This window comes from Xyrauchen texanus, chromosome 30, assembly GCF_025860055.1.
Source record: "Xyrauchen texanus isolate HMW12.3.18 chromosome 30, RBS_HiC_50CHRs, whole genome shotgun sequence".
NCBI lineage: Eukaryota > Metazoa > Chordata > Actinopteri > Cypriniformes > Catostomidae > Xyrauchen > Xyrauchen texanus.
This window is the reverse complement of record NC_068305.1, coordinates 10,533,890-10,550,306: the sequence shown is the minus strand read 5'-3', so window position 1 is coordinate 10,550,306 and position 16,417 is coordinate 10,533,890. Positions and strand designations below refer to the sequence as shown.

Here is a 16,417-nt window from a genome sequence, read left to right as displayed (position 1 = left end):
ATGTAAGCATATCCTGTAGCTATTTTTATTATTATTATTATTATTATTATTATAGATTAGGCCTGCCTTGTGGAGTACTGTATAGTCGACACACCTTTTTTACCGATTTGAGAAGAATAGGTTACCTTTTAATAATAATAATAATAATAATGCTATCTAAAATTAAAGGCAACCTTGCATAACGTCTGAATTTAAATGTATTTAAAGCTATATAATGGCTTTTTTGCTCATTCTAAACCATAAAACAATTATGAAACACAAAAAAAATCATGCACCAAAATTTAAAAAAGGTAACTAAAAAACAACAACCTGTAATTAATCACTTGCAATAATGATAATAATATTAATACATTTTAAAACATGTGACAACATATACAGTATGCGCGATGAAAAATATTTTATACTGATATATAAAATATATTAGGAAATATTGATATAATAATGAATATAAATATTTATATTTATATTGATATAATAATGAATATAAATATAAACACATTATATTAAAACAATTGTTTGTAACAGATATTACAAAATTATGATGACTAATTTAAGTATTTTTTTATACTAGGTGTTTGAATCTAAAATACAAAATGACACAAACCACTGCTAGAGAAAACATGCAACTACCCTGCGAGTCGTATTATTTTACAATAGCAAGAATCAGACAAAAATGGCAAGTCAATAATTGAATACTGCGACCAACATAAACTAAAGATCAACTACCCATACAAGTTTCCAAGTCAGTTCCCAACTGATCCAGCAGACGCCTGTTGTGCAAATAAATATTACCAGTAGACCTACCTGATCACAACAAGTCGGTTAACCTTCAAATCCAGTTTTACACCTAGATGGGCGGAGAGTCCCAGTAAAGGCGCTGGTAAGAGAAAGTGAGCGAGGCGTTTGAATTCCTCACCTGTGCACAATACTGTGCAATTACATAAAGCGCGCGCACTTAATTAATGACCCGGTGTGCGCGACGTCCCTCTGCCATGTTGTGTTTGTGTTGACGGTTTCTATTATACGTTATTCAAGCTTTAAAAAAAAATGGGATGCTTTGAAATGGGGTATGTGTTAGGCCATGGAATTATGTGTGATTTAATTCATCACCAGAGTTGTTGGTTAAATTTGTTTATTTCTAGTAGGGTTTTATGGTTAGTGGTCGCTGTAATGAGCATTCATGCAGATACCTCTGCAGGTAAGATATGACATGGTCTCTCAAAACATTTTGTGACAAGTTATCCATGACTTCCATTAATGGGCATAATACTTTGCTTGCAGATGAAATACAAGCTGAATGCCTTGGAAATAGGGTACAATTTATCCTCCCTGATTCTTTGACTGCGGGTAGTCCTGTAGAGGTTTATGCAGTCAGTAAGTTGATTGTTCCATTGTTTGTGTGCCAATGCGTTTATTAAACCTGGTAATCAATTCAAAGCTCCTCTGGGTGTTTCAGATGACATGCAGACAGTTCTTCTCACACCTTACCTGGAGACACAATGTGGCTACACTCATAAATCTGATCCTTGGGGGAATACAATAGTGTCAGCTTCCCTACAGAGTTGTTTTGCAAAGAACAAGGTACTTATCCTTCCAAATCAAACATTAATTTATCTTGCAGACAGTAATTCTGTAACTCTAACTTGTCATATACATAATGAAGTCATGCAGGCACGTGCGGACGGTGTGGCCCTGCTCTTTTGCATAGCCACGGAATTTTACTTTTCTATTTCCTTTTCTAGAATTTGTGTGCGTGCGTGTGTGTGTGTGTTTTTGTTTTGTGCATAATGTAAAATCTCAATGGGGCCTGATTTAGATTCTAACAAGCAAGATATGTTTGACTTTTATAGGGTGACATGGAATTTGAAGTAACTATGCAGTTTAAACTGTACAAGTTCCCTACGTTTGAAGAGAAAGTCCTCAAAGTGTCCAAGACCTGCAAACACGCCATGACTTCACGTGAGATTCTGTGTGAGACCAACTACATGGAGGCAAGTAAATGATTATTTTTTTGTTTTACACTCAATGTAATGGACTGTTATTTTGAACTTTCCCAATTCAGACAAACGAATGGAGGCAGAAATAGTTTATGGGGATGGATTGTAATCTGGCATGTTGGCATAGATGAATGACATTACTTGCCGGTGCTTTGTCTGGTCCATATTTGTTTATCGAGTTTACAATGGTGTCCATGAGAAGGTCTGATGTATGTAATTCATTAAGTGCACGATGCAACCAAATTAGCAAAGCAAATAAAAGCTTAAAACAAAACAAAATTAACCCCCAGCACAACGAAATTAAGCCATAACACCATGAAATTAACAGAAAATAAATGTTTTAAATGTTTGTGGCCAACCTGGTCTCATAGAATGAACATTACTCTATCCATTTTTGCAAATGGACATCTGTGCCACACTCTGTTTCAGTGCAGTTGGTGAAATGAAAACTAAAGGTGCTATAACTGTGTGGTTTATTCATCAAATTTTGATTTTCTAAAAACATATTTTTGGGGGGCCTGGGTAGCTCAGTGAGTATTGACGTTGACTAACACCCATGGAGTCACGAGTTTGAATCCAGGGTGTGCTGATTGACTCCAGTCAGGTCTCCCAAGCAACCAAATTGTCTGTTGCTAGGAAGGGTAGAGTAACATGTGGTAACCTCATGGTCTCGATTAATGGTTCTCACTCAATGAGGCACGTGGTAAGGTGTGTGTGTGTGTGTGTGTGTGTGTGTGTGTGTGTGGATCGCGTAGAGTAGCATGAGCCTCCACATGTTGTGAGTCTCCGTGGTGTCATGCACAGCGAGCCACGTTGACCGTCTCAGAAGTGGAGGCAATTGAGACTTGTCCTCTGCCACACGGATGAGGTGAGTAACTGTGCCACCACAAGGACATGCAAAGTAGTGGTTATTGTTTGTTCCAAATTGGGATAAAAATGAAGTATAAAAAAAAAAATACAACTTATTTTTCACTTTCTCATCAGCATTTCACTTAAACTGCAGCCAAACGTGTAATGAAGTGAATAATTTCAGTTTTGCAAAAATGTTGTAATACTTGCGTAAATTTCATGAGACCAGGCTGTTTGTCAGTCTTACTCTATGCATGAGCGATAATGAGGCTGATTTGAAGATGCAGAGAACATCTTATCCCACTTAAAGTTACTAAAATAGTTCTCTATACAAGGGAACTGAGCATTTTGCCATCCAACGGGGCTACAGCCTGCATGCAGTCCATTTTTTGTGGGAGCAGGATACCTTAAGCTCATCTTTGCCATCACAGATTTGAGCAAATATTAAAGTTATGTGAGTTCTGGTAGAAACCTAACCAAGTATTGGTCAGAGCATTTAAAGGGATAGTTCACCCAAAAGTTTAATCCTTTTACATCCTAAGATTTATTTTTTTTTTTTAGAAGAATTTCTCATCTGTGATTTTTGGAGCGTCACCATTCAATTGCATTGTATGGACCTACACAGTCAACATACAAGTAATCATATGACTCCAGTGGTTAAATTGGAACCTTTTTCAACCCCTGCACGACTGCAGTTTTACTGTCTTGGCATTTTTTTTTTTTTTGTAATTCATTAGGTCAATATGCCAATATGTCCATTTCACATAGTTTGTCCTGCTTTGATTCGTACTTAAACGCACATTAAACTGGTCTTTTTGATGTGCTCTCATCCTGCTCTCCTGTGTCTTGCCTGGGATAGGCAAATGTAACACTCTGACTTGTATGAAATTTTAAATCTATTTGCTCTTATAACTATGAATCACAATTATTTTGGCCAAATACTGTACATGTTACTTATACTAAATGAGGGGTGGGTCGATTTGTAAAAGCCAGCATGTTATAAATGTAAAGAGATCTATACAATAAATTTCCCCTTGTCTCCCGTTCCTGTGTGTTTCATGTTTTATCAGGTATCTGTAAGGAATGCGATACCAGAAATTAAGACCGCTGCAGTCAAACAGTGGGTATGTACTAAAAGCACCCCCCCCCGATGATATTCATGATGCAGAAAATCTTAAACTGCCTGTTTTCAACAGCCAACAGTTGTGCCCAACTTACAAATGTGGAAGATCCTACTGTACACCCCTGAAGAGAAGGCTTTTTATAAAGAGGACCTCCAAAGCATGGGTTACAATGTTAACAGTTCTACAACGCGACTGGTGATGCGAAGCCCGTACAGCATGGCTGAAACCTTCATACAACATGTATGAATTAATTTGTGCCTGTAGATTTCCTCCGTAGAGTCTAAAGCAGTTTTTCTCAATCCTGGTCTTGGGAGTACTTTATTCAACTAATGGACTTCTAACTAGATGTTCCAAGACTTGATTTGTGTGATAAGGTTGACATACGATGTCCAGTACCAGGATTGAAAACAAACTGGTCTAAAGCAAGCATGGGTTGTCAACCCTGCTCCTGGAGGGTCACTTTTCTGAGTTTAGTTCCAAAGGGGTTGAGAACCTCTCTTCTGTGCTGTCCTTTCATTTCAGGTTGCAGATGTTGATATGATGGTGTTCAAATCGGTGGTGTTGTTCCGAGACCGCTGGATGATGACTATAGTGGAGTCAGCAACTGCCTGTCCAACCAGTGAGAATTCTTTCATTCCACTTTCCTCTAAAGGTCATCAAACCTTTTAGATTCCAACAAATATATGCCCAAGTAAATGACTACCTGATGAGGTATTACCTATAGTGTATAAATGTAAATTGATCTATTGCTGCGTTCCATTCAACTGAATGTCAGAATTTCATGTAATTCGTTCGGCAATCCGACTACACCTGGATGCACTGCTTTGTTCTGTAGATTTCAAATATCAGGTAAATTGATGTCATATTTGTTAAGAAATTTGACCACAATTTTCAGTTTCACACTAGATTCAAAAGGACCAGCACATGAAAGTCGTTCATTCGGGCATTGGACTAAACTGGTAGTGCTGTGTTGTAGATTCTATAGGGGGCAGCAGGAATCTCTCTCGGAGAACTGCAGTACGGTTTTCTATCTACATTGGTGGAAAATTCATGGAACTAAAAGCTGTAAACCATTCAGTTGTGGTATTTAAAAAAAATAAATGAATACTAATTTTACTAAATGCATAAATTGAACCAGATCTGACCAAGACCTGGTTCCCAACCAGATTAATGAGAAACAATGCAAGCATTGAAATTAGTTCATTATACACTTTCTGAGCATCGGGTAATGGAATGCTTTAATTGTCAGAAGTCTGAGATGTAAAGTGGGATGAGGGATTATTTCTACTTGATATGGAACACAGCATCAGTCTTTGAGAACCATAGGGAAAAAATACATTGTTCTAAAGCAAGTTACACTTTGATTTAACCTCAGATGGAGCCACCATTGTGGGTCAAATTATTTATTGGCACGTTCCTCGACACATAACCCCTTTGGTGTCCTCGAAAGTTACTCCTCCAGAAATACTTGAGGCCCATGTAGGCGTTAATGGAAGACTTCTCACACCTGCCAAGATGGCCAGCCTTAACTACACTATGACCTTCACCAAATCCCATATAGTTGTTGAGATTCCCATTGGGTCTCCTGATGGATACTACAAGGTTGGGTTTTTAGCTTGCATTACATAATTTATTTTGCTTAACTTCAATATAATGACCAGTACCCTTGTGTTACAGAGTCATGCTCATAAGGACCAGTATCATACAAGTTACACAATAGAGCCCATGCTTGAGCTGCTGTGGAAGGAAGGGTTGGATAAGACCAGATATAAGGTCTTGTTTCCTATCACAACCCCTTTGACACCATGGCCTCCCCAACTGATTGACAGTGAGTGTTGAATATAACCAACAAAACTTTCCTGAGGGAGAAAAAAAAAAAAGCCTTTAACTATCCTAAGCTGGTTTGCTAGTCTCCAAGGCTGATCTGCTTTGGGTTGCTTCAAAGTGGTTTGTGGAACTTGTCAGCTGGTTAGGCAGGGAGACCAGCTTGGTCATTGAATTGACCAGATGGATCATCTGAGACATCACACCCAGTTATGCTGGTTTCAGCTGTTTTTCATAAGTAAATTTAGTTGCTGATTTTACCCAGATAATTGTTTTTGTGTATGTGATCAGACACTGAGCCAGAGCAGAAGGTGTTCGATGTTGTGCTGGGTTCCTTCCTCCTCGATGTGGAGCTGCTAAATATCACTTTTGGGATAGAAGTGCTGACTGTCCCTGACATACTTTTTAAAGGCCTTAGCCTGCTGGAGCACAGCTTACCTAATGGCACCAAAGAATTTGCTCTCCAGGTTCCCTTCTCTGATCCCAATGTCCAAAAACTGGTACACATTTAAGTTCTGGTTTAAGATGATCTATCTTTCCCAGCTTTTATATTTTTCTGTTTTAACATGCTTTAATTTGTGATGCAGATTCTTCGGCCTGGCGTCAGAGGCTACACACTTCCCATCGTCTTTGGCTTTGTCATCTTGCCTGAAGATCATACTTTCACATACTCTACTGTATTAGAAACTTCTTTAAGGGAAATTGGTAAGACTGGTTTTTGTTGTAAAGTCATGGTTAAATTTACATTTGCACAGCAAAATTCCAAGAAGCCGTTTTTTTTTTTTTTATTAAATGAAGAAATGTGTACTCTGGGTGAGTGAATTTACAAAGAACATGAACCCTAAAATGATTTGCTCCTCCATTGTGAATATTTATTGTAACAATATACAAAGCACTGCCCACAAAGAGGTCACCCATTGGTGAATTATGTTTTGTCATTCAAAGTTTACCAAAATGTAACCCCATGTGAAACTATAGACATTTCTTGACCACCGGAAGTTCATCAGACAAAATTCCTGACTGCAGATTCCCTCTGAGATTACTATATTTTGGTTAATCAAGATATTTGGGTGTGCTTGGGTGTCCTGTTAGCACTTGCTGGTAGATGTCTTGCCAACATAATTTTGCTGGCCAATGACATCTTGCTCCACTGATGGCCATTCAAAAGTAGTTGTGTATAGATATTCTTACGAATGAGCTAATTCGTAGAATCAGGTGTTTTCGATAAGGGGGATATCCAAAATGTGCAGTGCTGGCGTCCTCCAGGACAAGGTTTGAGAAACACTGTATTGGGGCTAAACACTTGGGTTAGAGCTAAACTCTGCAGGAGGACAGAACTCCAGCAGCAGAATTAAGCATGCTTTGGTTACGATTGCATTAAAGTTGTATATTTTTTTTATTTGTGTGTCTGTTCCTTTTTCAGTCCTTCCTTATGCAGGGGGAGAGTGTGACAATGAGAATTTCAACATTCAAGTCAAATATGGCAGCACCCCAAGTTCCCAGCTGAGGATCGTACTGGGGCAAATAGATCTGGATGATGAGATTTTACAGCAGTATGATCACCTTTCAAATGAAACTCATTTGAGCATTGTTGTGCCATTCATGGACCCTACTGTGGTATTTGAGGTACTCTTCAGATTTCCAGTTGCAATGGGGATTAGTGACCATTACCACAGCACAGTCAAAGGAAAAGTTCACCCAATAATGAAAACCCTTATTTTTATCTTATGTGTTTTTACCCAGATGTGTAATTACTTTTTATTTTGTACAGCAGAACACAAATGAAGATTTTTAGAATTTCTCAGCTCTTTTCGTCCATACAATGCAAATAAAAGGGTCCAAAAAATGTGACGCTCAAAATCACACAAGTCAGCATAAACGTAATCCATACGATGCCAGCGGTTAAATCAATGTGTTCAGAATTGATTTGATTTGTGTGGGTGAGAAACTGAACAATATTTAAGTCCAATCTTTACTATAAATTATTTCACTGTCACATTCTTAATGCATACACCCTCTACTGGGCAGGGAGAAGCATTTCTATAAAAAAGGTTTACTTAAAAATAGGTTCTCATCCACACCTTTCATATTGCTTCAGAAAATATTAATTTAACCACTGGAGTCATATGGATAACTTTAATACTGCCTTTGTGGCACCCTTTCATGCATTGTATGGACCTACAGAGCTTAAATATTCTTAATCTGTGTTCTTTAGAAGAAAGTCATACACATCTGGGATGGCATGAGGGTAAATAATGAGAGAATTTTCATTTTTTGGTGAACCGTTCCTCTAAGCATTAAAAAATGGTGTGTTATTTACTAATCCTCAATCTTTACCAACTATCCCTTTAATACAAACCAGACACTCGTAGTAGTTATATTGTCATTATGAGTAGGTATTAATGGTGCTTCCTGAACTAATTTGAGTTTAAATAAGGGAGACATTCAAAAGGTGCGTTGTTGGGGGTGGACCAGGATTAAATTTAATGGAAAAATATATATATATATATATATATATTTTTTTTTTTTTTTCTCTAACTGATTTAATGTCATCCATTTTCAAGTCTGTTCAGTCATCAGGAGTCATGGCAAGAATTGATGTGGAAATGCACGATTCTGTGAATGACTGGCATTTCAAAGATCTCTCCCTTGCCTGCCCTTTTTTTGTGAAAGTGTCAGGTCTGTTCATGCTTTAAATCACCTCCTTGGCAATTCACTTGTTGCTCTCTTTGACCACTGAGTTACTTTTTGTTTTGTGTCAGAGTGCTTCTCCAATGGAACGATGACCGTGGTGCTTCCCAAACTGGAATCTCTGCCACATCTGAATCCCGGTGAACTCTCTCTTAGAGACCCGGCTTGCAAACCCTTCTACAGTGAAGATCACTTTGCTTATTTTCGTTTCAATGTAAACACTTGTGGAACTTCACGAACGGTACAGTAAGGGCACTCACAAAAAGCACTCACATACTCACCTAAAGGATTATTAGGAACACCATACTAATACTGTGTTTGACTCCCTTTCGCCTTCAGAACTGCCTTAATTCTATGTGGCATTGATTCAATAAGGTGCTGAAAGCATTCTTTAGAAATGTTGGCCCATATTGATAGGATAGCATCTTGCAGTTGATGGAGATTTGTGGGATGCACATCCAGGGCACGAAGCTCCCGTTCCACCACATCCCAAAGATGCTCTATTGGGTTGAGATCTGGTGACTGTGGGAGCCATTTTAGTACAGTGAACTCATTGTCATGTTCAAGAAACCAATTTGAAATGATTCGAACTTTGTGACATGGTGCATTATCCTGCTGGAAGTAGCCATCAGAGGATGGGTACATGGTGGCCATAAAGGGATGGACATGGTCAGAAACAATGCTCAGGTAGGCCGTGGCATTTAAACGATGCCCAATTGGCACTAAGGGGCCTAAAGTGTGCCAAGAAAACATCCCCCACACCATTACACACCACCACCAGCCTGCACAGTGGTAACAAGGCATGATGGATCCATGTTCTCTTTCTGTTTATGCCAAATTCTGACTCTACCATCTGAATGTCTCAACAGAAATCGAGACTCATCAGACCAGGCAACATTTTTCCAGTCTTCAACTGTCCAATTTTGGTGAGCTCTTGCAAATTGTAGCCTCTTTTCCTATTTGTAGTGGAGATGAGTGGTACCCGGTGGGGTCTTCTGCTGTTGTAGCCCATCCGCCTCAAGGTTGTGCGTGTTGTGGCTTCACAAATGCTTTGCTGCATACCTCGGTTGTAACGAGTGGTTATTTCAGGCAAAGTTGCTCTTCTATCAGCTTGAATCAGTCGGCCCATTCTCCTCTGACCTCTAGCATCAATGAGGCATTTTAGCCCACAGGACTGCCGCGATACTGGATGTTTTTCCCTTTTCACACCATTCTTTGTAAACCCTAGAAATGGTTGTGCGTGAAAATCCCAGTAACTGAGCAGATTGTGAAATACTCAGACCGGCCCGTCTGGCACCAACAACCATGCCTTGCTCAAAATTGCTTAAATCACCTTTCTTTCCCATTCTGACATTCAGTTTGGAGTTCAGGAGATTGTCTTGACCAGGACCACACCCCTAAATGCATTGAAGCAACTGCCATGTGATTGGTTGATTAGATAATTGCATTAATGAGAAATTGAACAGGTGTTCCTAATAATCCTTTTAGGTGAGTGTAACTGCAGTTATATATACTGAGATGCTTCTAACTTTTTGCTTGTCCAGTTTGTTGGGGACACCATGAAATATGAGAATGAAGTGTCCTGGAAGAGAGAGAATTTGCATCTGACCTCCAATTCACAAACTGAACACGAGAAACGACACTGGTTAGGAGTTTTCATAATTTAAGTGGGTTTATTGGCACAAGTGTGTGAATGCACCAGTTGAGATCCAATTAGTAAGTTCATGTGATTTTTAATTACCACTTTTTTTTTTTTTTTTTGGCAAAAGTAGTGTTACATCACATTTTAAATTCTTGTAATTAAATTAGTTACTGACTTTCAATTAAATTATACATTTTCTGGGTTCAGTTCAAGTTGAGCTCATTTGAGGAACGTTATTGCCACAACATTTTCTATTTATCCCTCATTTTCTTTAAAAACGTAAAATGAGCTGTAAAGTTGATTTTAAATTGTAATTTTAGTGACAAGTCCCAAGTGGAGACATTCAGTACTTCTGTGCGCGCATCATCAAAACAAGATGTGGAGCGGTGTATAATGACTAAATATCAAATTCAAAATAAGCTTAACCTTTTATAACCGTTAACAACCTAAGCAAAATTCAAGCTTTTTCAAGGAACATATTCAAAGTTCAAGCATATTTCATACCGTCAAGCAGATGTCAAACCTAACCGTAAAAATTAAGAATTGTACTAGACTCTTCTAGTTAAAACTTCTCAAATGTCTTCAGAAGACTTTGAATATGATGCATTTAACACTTGTGAAGTAGTGACTGAATTGTGGATTTGCTTGAAGTTGTTTTTAATCACTCCTCAGGTTCACAGTCTCCTGCATTTATATGGCAAATACTACCCAAAGTGTGGCCGTCAATGTAGTTGCACCCCTTAAAGAGCCTGAGGCAGATGTTGGAAAAGGCGAACTAATGGTTTCACTACGGCTCTCTCAGGGTACGTAAAATATGCGTGTTTTTTTTTTTTTTTATGTAATTTTATTTGTGTTAAAGCTGCAGAGTCGCTGCAGTTAAGTTCTGGGGAGACGCTCCGGAGCACAACACTACTTGCAAAGCTGATGATAGGTGCATTATTTACTAGTCTGGAAGAAGTTGGGTATTTACTTGAGCATGGAAGTAAATCTACCTAAATTATAACAGTCCACTGCATGTGCAGCAAATTGACTTGACTAGATGCTAAATGCTTTTTTATTTTATTTATTTTATTATTTTAGGCAATGCCAAGTGCTGTTTTCTGTGAAATCAGTTTATGAAATCTGATTATGTATATTTTGTCCCAAGATATGGTCTATAGACTCTTCTATCATGATGACGACTACCCAGTTTTAAAGTTTCTGAAACAGCCTCTTTATTTCGAGGTGGGTATGAATCAATCCAGGGACTCTAGGGTAGCAGTAGTCCTGGAAAACTGCTGGGCAACACTCACCAAGGAGAGAAACTCCAAACCTAAATGGGATTTAATAGTTGATGGGTAAGTTTAAATCATCATGCAGGTGTTTGTGTGAACTGTTACAGTGAGTTCTAATTCTCCTGTCTCTAATCAGCTGTGCAAATCCTAAAGACCCTGAACAAACCGTCTTGCATCCTGTAACTGCGGATGACAGAGTACAAATACCAGATCACTTCAAGAGATTTGAGGTTAAAACATTTGCTTTCACAGAGAATGATGGGAGTTCTGAAAGTGATGTTGAGACCATGGCCAGACGGGTAATATTTTAAACAACTTTTGATTGTCCGATGATGTTAAAGTTCATTAAAAGAGAAGGGTTGGTTGAATGGCCAACCATTCAAACTATTTGAAAAGAAATTGAAAATTAGAGTGTAAATTAATAACTGAACTTATTTTGCTAGTTTCATGAGTTTCAAAAACAAATATTTGCAACCATGCAGTAATTGCTTTTAAACAAGTCTAATGTATAGAATACATTCTCAACTTGATACTTATTACATTTATGGCTTAAAATCTGTTTAGTCATTGATATTGTCACTGACTATTTAACCTTTTATCTTATTTACATGTAGGTATTTGTCCATTGTGACGTCGTCATTTGTCACGTTGAGAGCGCTGCCGATGGACATTGTTACAAGCAGTGTGCAAATCCTCAGAATCAGAGCATGAGCAGGTTAAATCGAGGTAACAATCTTGAGGCTTAATCACACCTATGCTTAAATTTTGGTGCAAATTTTCGTTAGGAATGCTCTTTTGAATAGAAACTATGCATTCCTATGGGGCTATTCACACCAGGTCACACACAGGAAAATGTGTTCATTTTTCCTCCGGACTTAAAGAAAATGACCGGCTAATGAGATGTGTGCTTTGTCACATGTCCACAAACCGCTGCAGCTACAAAATCCAGCAAGTTGGCTGCATCAACACATGAAGTTACTTGGCAAAGATAAATTAAAGGGTTAGTTCTCATTTATTCAACATCATGCCATCCCAGATATGTATGACTTTCATCTGCTGAGACAAACAGAGTTTCTCTGCTCTGTTTGTCCATACAATGCCCTCACATGCCCTAGACTGGGCAAGCATCGGATTATTTTAGTACACCTTATTAAACGCTGTGTCAAAACACATTATACGGGTGAGTGTAAAGTCGCAGAAATTATATTGACTTAAATTGTTGCCCTATAACCCATCAGTCAACAGAAACCATAATGTTATAGTGGCGAACTTCACGACCAAATTATGAGCATGTTTATGTCCATTAAATCATACGAAGAACCATGGTGCCAGAAGAGCTTTTTTGAAATGCGGCAAAAACAAAATATTGACTGTAACTAGCTAGATGTTTCAACAACATAGGCCTAACACGTCACTCTTTCTGTTCTGAAAACAGTTCTGAAACACTGGATTGGCTGGTAATTAATAATAATTAACATTGAAAAGTGAATCTGTCAAATTTAAAATGTACTCATAGCTGCCAAGGAGAAAGCCCATTGAGGCTATTGCCAGCCAGGCATCATATCCCGCATCCATCATAAGAGTACTACTTATCCCAGACTACTGGATTATCAATCATACACTGGAACATAGTCTTTAAATCTGAGTAGTGGTGACTAATTGTTTGAACAAGGCGTGAGTGTAAAGACCATCTTGTCAGCGCAGCTCTCTATCAATCACTTGACCAGATGTTTTGTGAGCTTTGTTGAAGAATGAAGAAATCCCTTGAGAAATGTTTAGAAAAATTAGGCATTCAGAAATGTATCTTGCTGACTTTGACAGTACAAAGTTTAGTTTGTGGGCATAACTGTAGTCACTCGCATCATCAACCTAAAAACACTACTTTTCACCTCTTGATTCAGTACGTAGAGCATTTTGACTGATACCTGGCTTTATTTGTGAAGTCTGATTTCATCAACTAATACAGAAACACATAGGGCACTTCAGAAATGTAATTCTGTAATGATATTGATAATGTATCCGATAGCCTCAATCAGATCATTTTGGATCTTGTTAGACAAGTCTGAGAAAAGTGGATGACCTTAAATCAAATCACTTTATTGTCACACGACCATATACACAAGTGCAACAGTAGGTGAAAGTCTTGTGTGCAGTTCCGAGCAACATAGCAGTCATGACAGTGACGAGACATATACCAATTACAATAAACATTTACACAATTTACATATCTAATATACAGTTACGAAACACAATAGTAATATACAATGCACTGTAAACAATACACACAATATAGAATACACATACAAAATAAAAAATGTATATACATATCTCAGTTGTATTGTGGAGAATATAATTATGACAGTCCAGTGTGAGTCATAAGATTAATAAAGTGCAGTGCTGATGTATATTGATCGTGAGAGATCAAGTGTTCAAAAGTCTGATTGCTTGGGGAAAGAAGCTGTCATGTAGTCGGCTGGTGCGGGTCCTGATGCTGCGATACCGCCTGCCTGACGGTAGCAGTGATAACAGCCCATGACTCGGGTGGCTGGAGTCTCTGATCTTCCAAGCTTTTTTCACACACTGCCTGTTATATATGTCCTTGAGGGAGGTAAGCTCACTTCCGATGTGTCTGGCAGTTCGCACCACCCTTTGCAGGGCTTTGTGGTTGTGGGCGGTGCTATTGCCGTGCCAGGCGGTGATGCAGCCAGTCAGGATGCTCTCTGGAGTACTGGTGTAGAACCGTATGAGGGTGTGGTGGTTCATTCCAAACTTCCGCAGCCATCTTAAATGCATGGCTAAAATCGCATTATTCTTTGCAATGAGATGAACCAGTTCTGTGTAGTTCCCACGGTTCAAAGAGCCATTGCCTTCCTCACCACCCCGAAATGCTAATTCTTGCTTGGCTAGATAGCAGGTAGCATCAATCAGTTAGTGTTTCTCTTTTCTTTATCAATTTAACAAAGTCTACACGGCTAGAGCCAAATGTTTTTAATGCTACCTGGTTTCTTATGTGGACTGTGGTCTTTTGTTTAATTAGTGCATTTGTCAAATTGTTAGGGTCTCCGTAGAAAAGTCCACACTTTAATCAGCCATTGAAAATAATTTACAGGAGTAGCGAAAGAGGCGATAAGTTGTTGCTTAGCCACAGAGCCATTCCTTCCTCTTGTACCATGCTTTTTGGAATCATGATTTTTTTTTTTTTTTCTTGAAGTTCCGATCCACATAAGGGCAACATAATGGTATTCCAGGTGACTCTAGTGGTTAAATTCACATCTTCAGAAGCGGTATTACATATTGAGCTGTTTCTCACCCTCATCTGTTTTTTACTATAAATTCTCCTCCCTGCTCAGTCAGGCTGCATTTTACTTTCTCGTTCCCATTCTTCTGTTTTTGGTGATTCAGTCTTGATGTATATCGCCGCTTATTGGGCAGGGAGAAGTATTTGATAAATGACTTCAAATTTTATTTGATCTTTCTCATTCACACCTAATCATTAAGTGTCTGAAAATATGGATTTAAGCACTGGAGTCAAATGGATTACTTTTATGCTCCCTTTATGTGGATTTAGGAGCCTCCAAATTTTGGCACCCATTAATTTGCATTGTGAGGACCTACAGAGCAGAAATGGTGTTCCAAACCGTCTTGGTTTCTGTTCTGTAGAAGAAAGTCATACACATCTGGGATGAAGGGAAGGTGAGTAAATCGTGAGCGAAATTTCATGTTTGGGTGAACCCTTAAAACCCCTATAGGAGAACCAGACACCACCTTTTGAAGATGGTTGTGGAGTTGCTCTTGTCTATGGTGTTATTTGATAAATGCAAAGAAGCGTCACAATCTAATAAACATCTGCTAACCATCTTAAGATCAGATTTACAACATTTGAAATCATAAACATCTCAGACATCTGCTCAAATGTCTTATTGACATCTGGGAAAACTGCAATAAAAGCAATAGATGTATTGCAGAGGAGCAAACAACCTAAATGTTTTTCCGATGTAAACACCCATCAAATAGACATCTGGGTGGTGTATGTGTGCTATCAGGGCTATTGTTCGGGAATGAATTTACATTTATTTTAGCCTAAACAAAAATTGTCTTTGTGTGAATTGACTTCGTCAGCAGTTTGTCACTTAAATTCATCTGGGATTTGGTGTAAATGGGCTTGTTTTATTTTTTTTTTTAAGTGCTGAATTTCTCACATCTGACAGAGTGCACTCTTCTACAGTTCGCAGAAGTTCAGGCTTTGCAGTGGAAGTACTGGAGCACGTGTCTACAGGCCCCATTCTTTTGATATGAACCTGAAAATCCAACACCGTGCCTGAAGACATCACTTCTGAAGGCAACAAATCAGGACTTGGGTTTTGTACCCCTCTTGTAATTACTCCATGTAGATATAAGATGGTATCAAATGTAATAAATTTTTAACTAACCCTATGACCCCAGTGGTACTTTATCCTCCATTTGGGTGAGACTTCATTGATCCCATGTTAAGTGTAGCAAAATCAATGCATTTTCAACCGAAAACATGTTTGTGTGGGTGCGTTTTTAGATGTGGTGGTCAACTGATATATCGGCATGGATACATTTTCCCGTTTGGCTGAATTGTTTAAGGCTGCGAGGCTCAGATAATTTTCTGCTTGCATGTAAAGGAGTTGTCTGAGATATAAAAGTGACCAATAACAATTAGTTGCATCCTGTAACTACAATAATACACTAGTTTGTAACACTTATTTAAATGGTTCCGCATGAGAGGTGCAACAGACGTGTAAGCTTCTAATGTTAAAGTGCTTTTGTGTTTCACTCTCTATCAAGAGTTTCCTGTATCTTTTAACTGTCTTTGTCTAATGATATGAATCCATCCATCTTCAACCGCTTATCCGAAGTCGGGTCGCAGCTGCTCCAGCAGGGGGCCCCAAACTTCCCTATCCCGAGCCACATTAACCAGCTCTGACTGGGGGACCCCGAGGCGTTCCCAGGCCATTGTGGAGATGTAATCTCTCCACCTAATCCTGGGTC

The 16,417-nt window shown here is 38.6% G+C and overlaps 1 protein-coding gene across 1 annotated transcript; it reads left to right on the top strand.

Moving 5' to 3' along the window:
• Positions 1-1,170: 1,170 nt before the first annotated feature.
• zpax2 (zona pellucida protein AX 2) lies at positions 1,171-15,697 on the top strand. Its single transcript, XM_052098065.1, is given in 20 exon segments — positions 1,171-1,198; positions 1,282-1,374; positions 1,457-1,581; positions 1,851-1,991; positions 3,917-3,970; positions 4,043-4,210; positions 4,493-4,589; positions 5,346-5,572; positions 5,648-5,798; positions 6,086-6,306; positions 6,382-6,499; positions 7,218-7,420; positions 8,359-8,473; positions 8,557-8,726; positions 10,030-10,130; positions 10,800-10,930; positions 11,275-11,464; positions 11,538-11,700; positions 12,016-12,116; positions 15,610-15,697. Coding segments are annotated over 20 exon segments (2,685 nt in total).
• Positions 15,698-16,417: the final 720 nt, after the last annotated feature.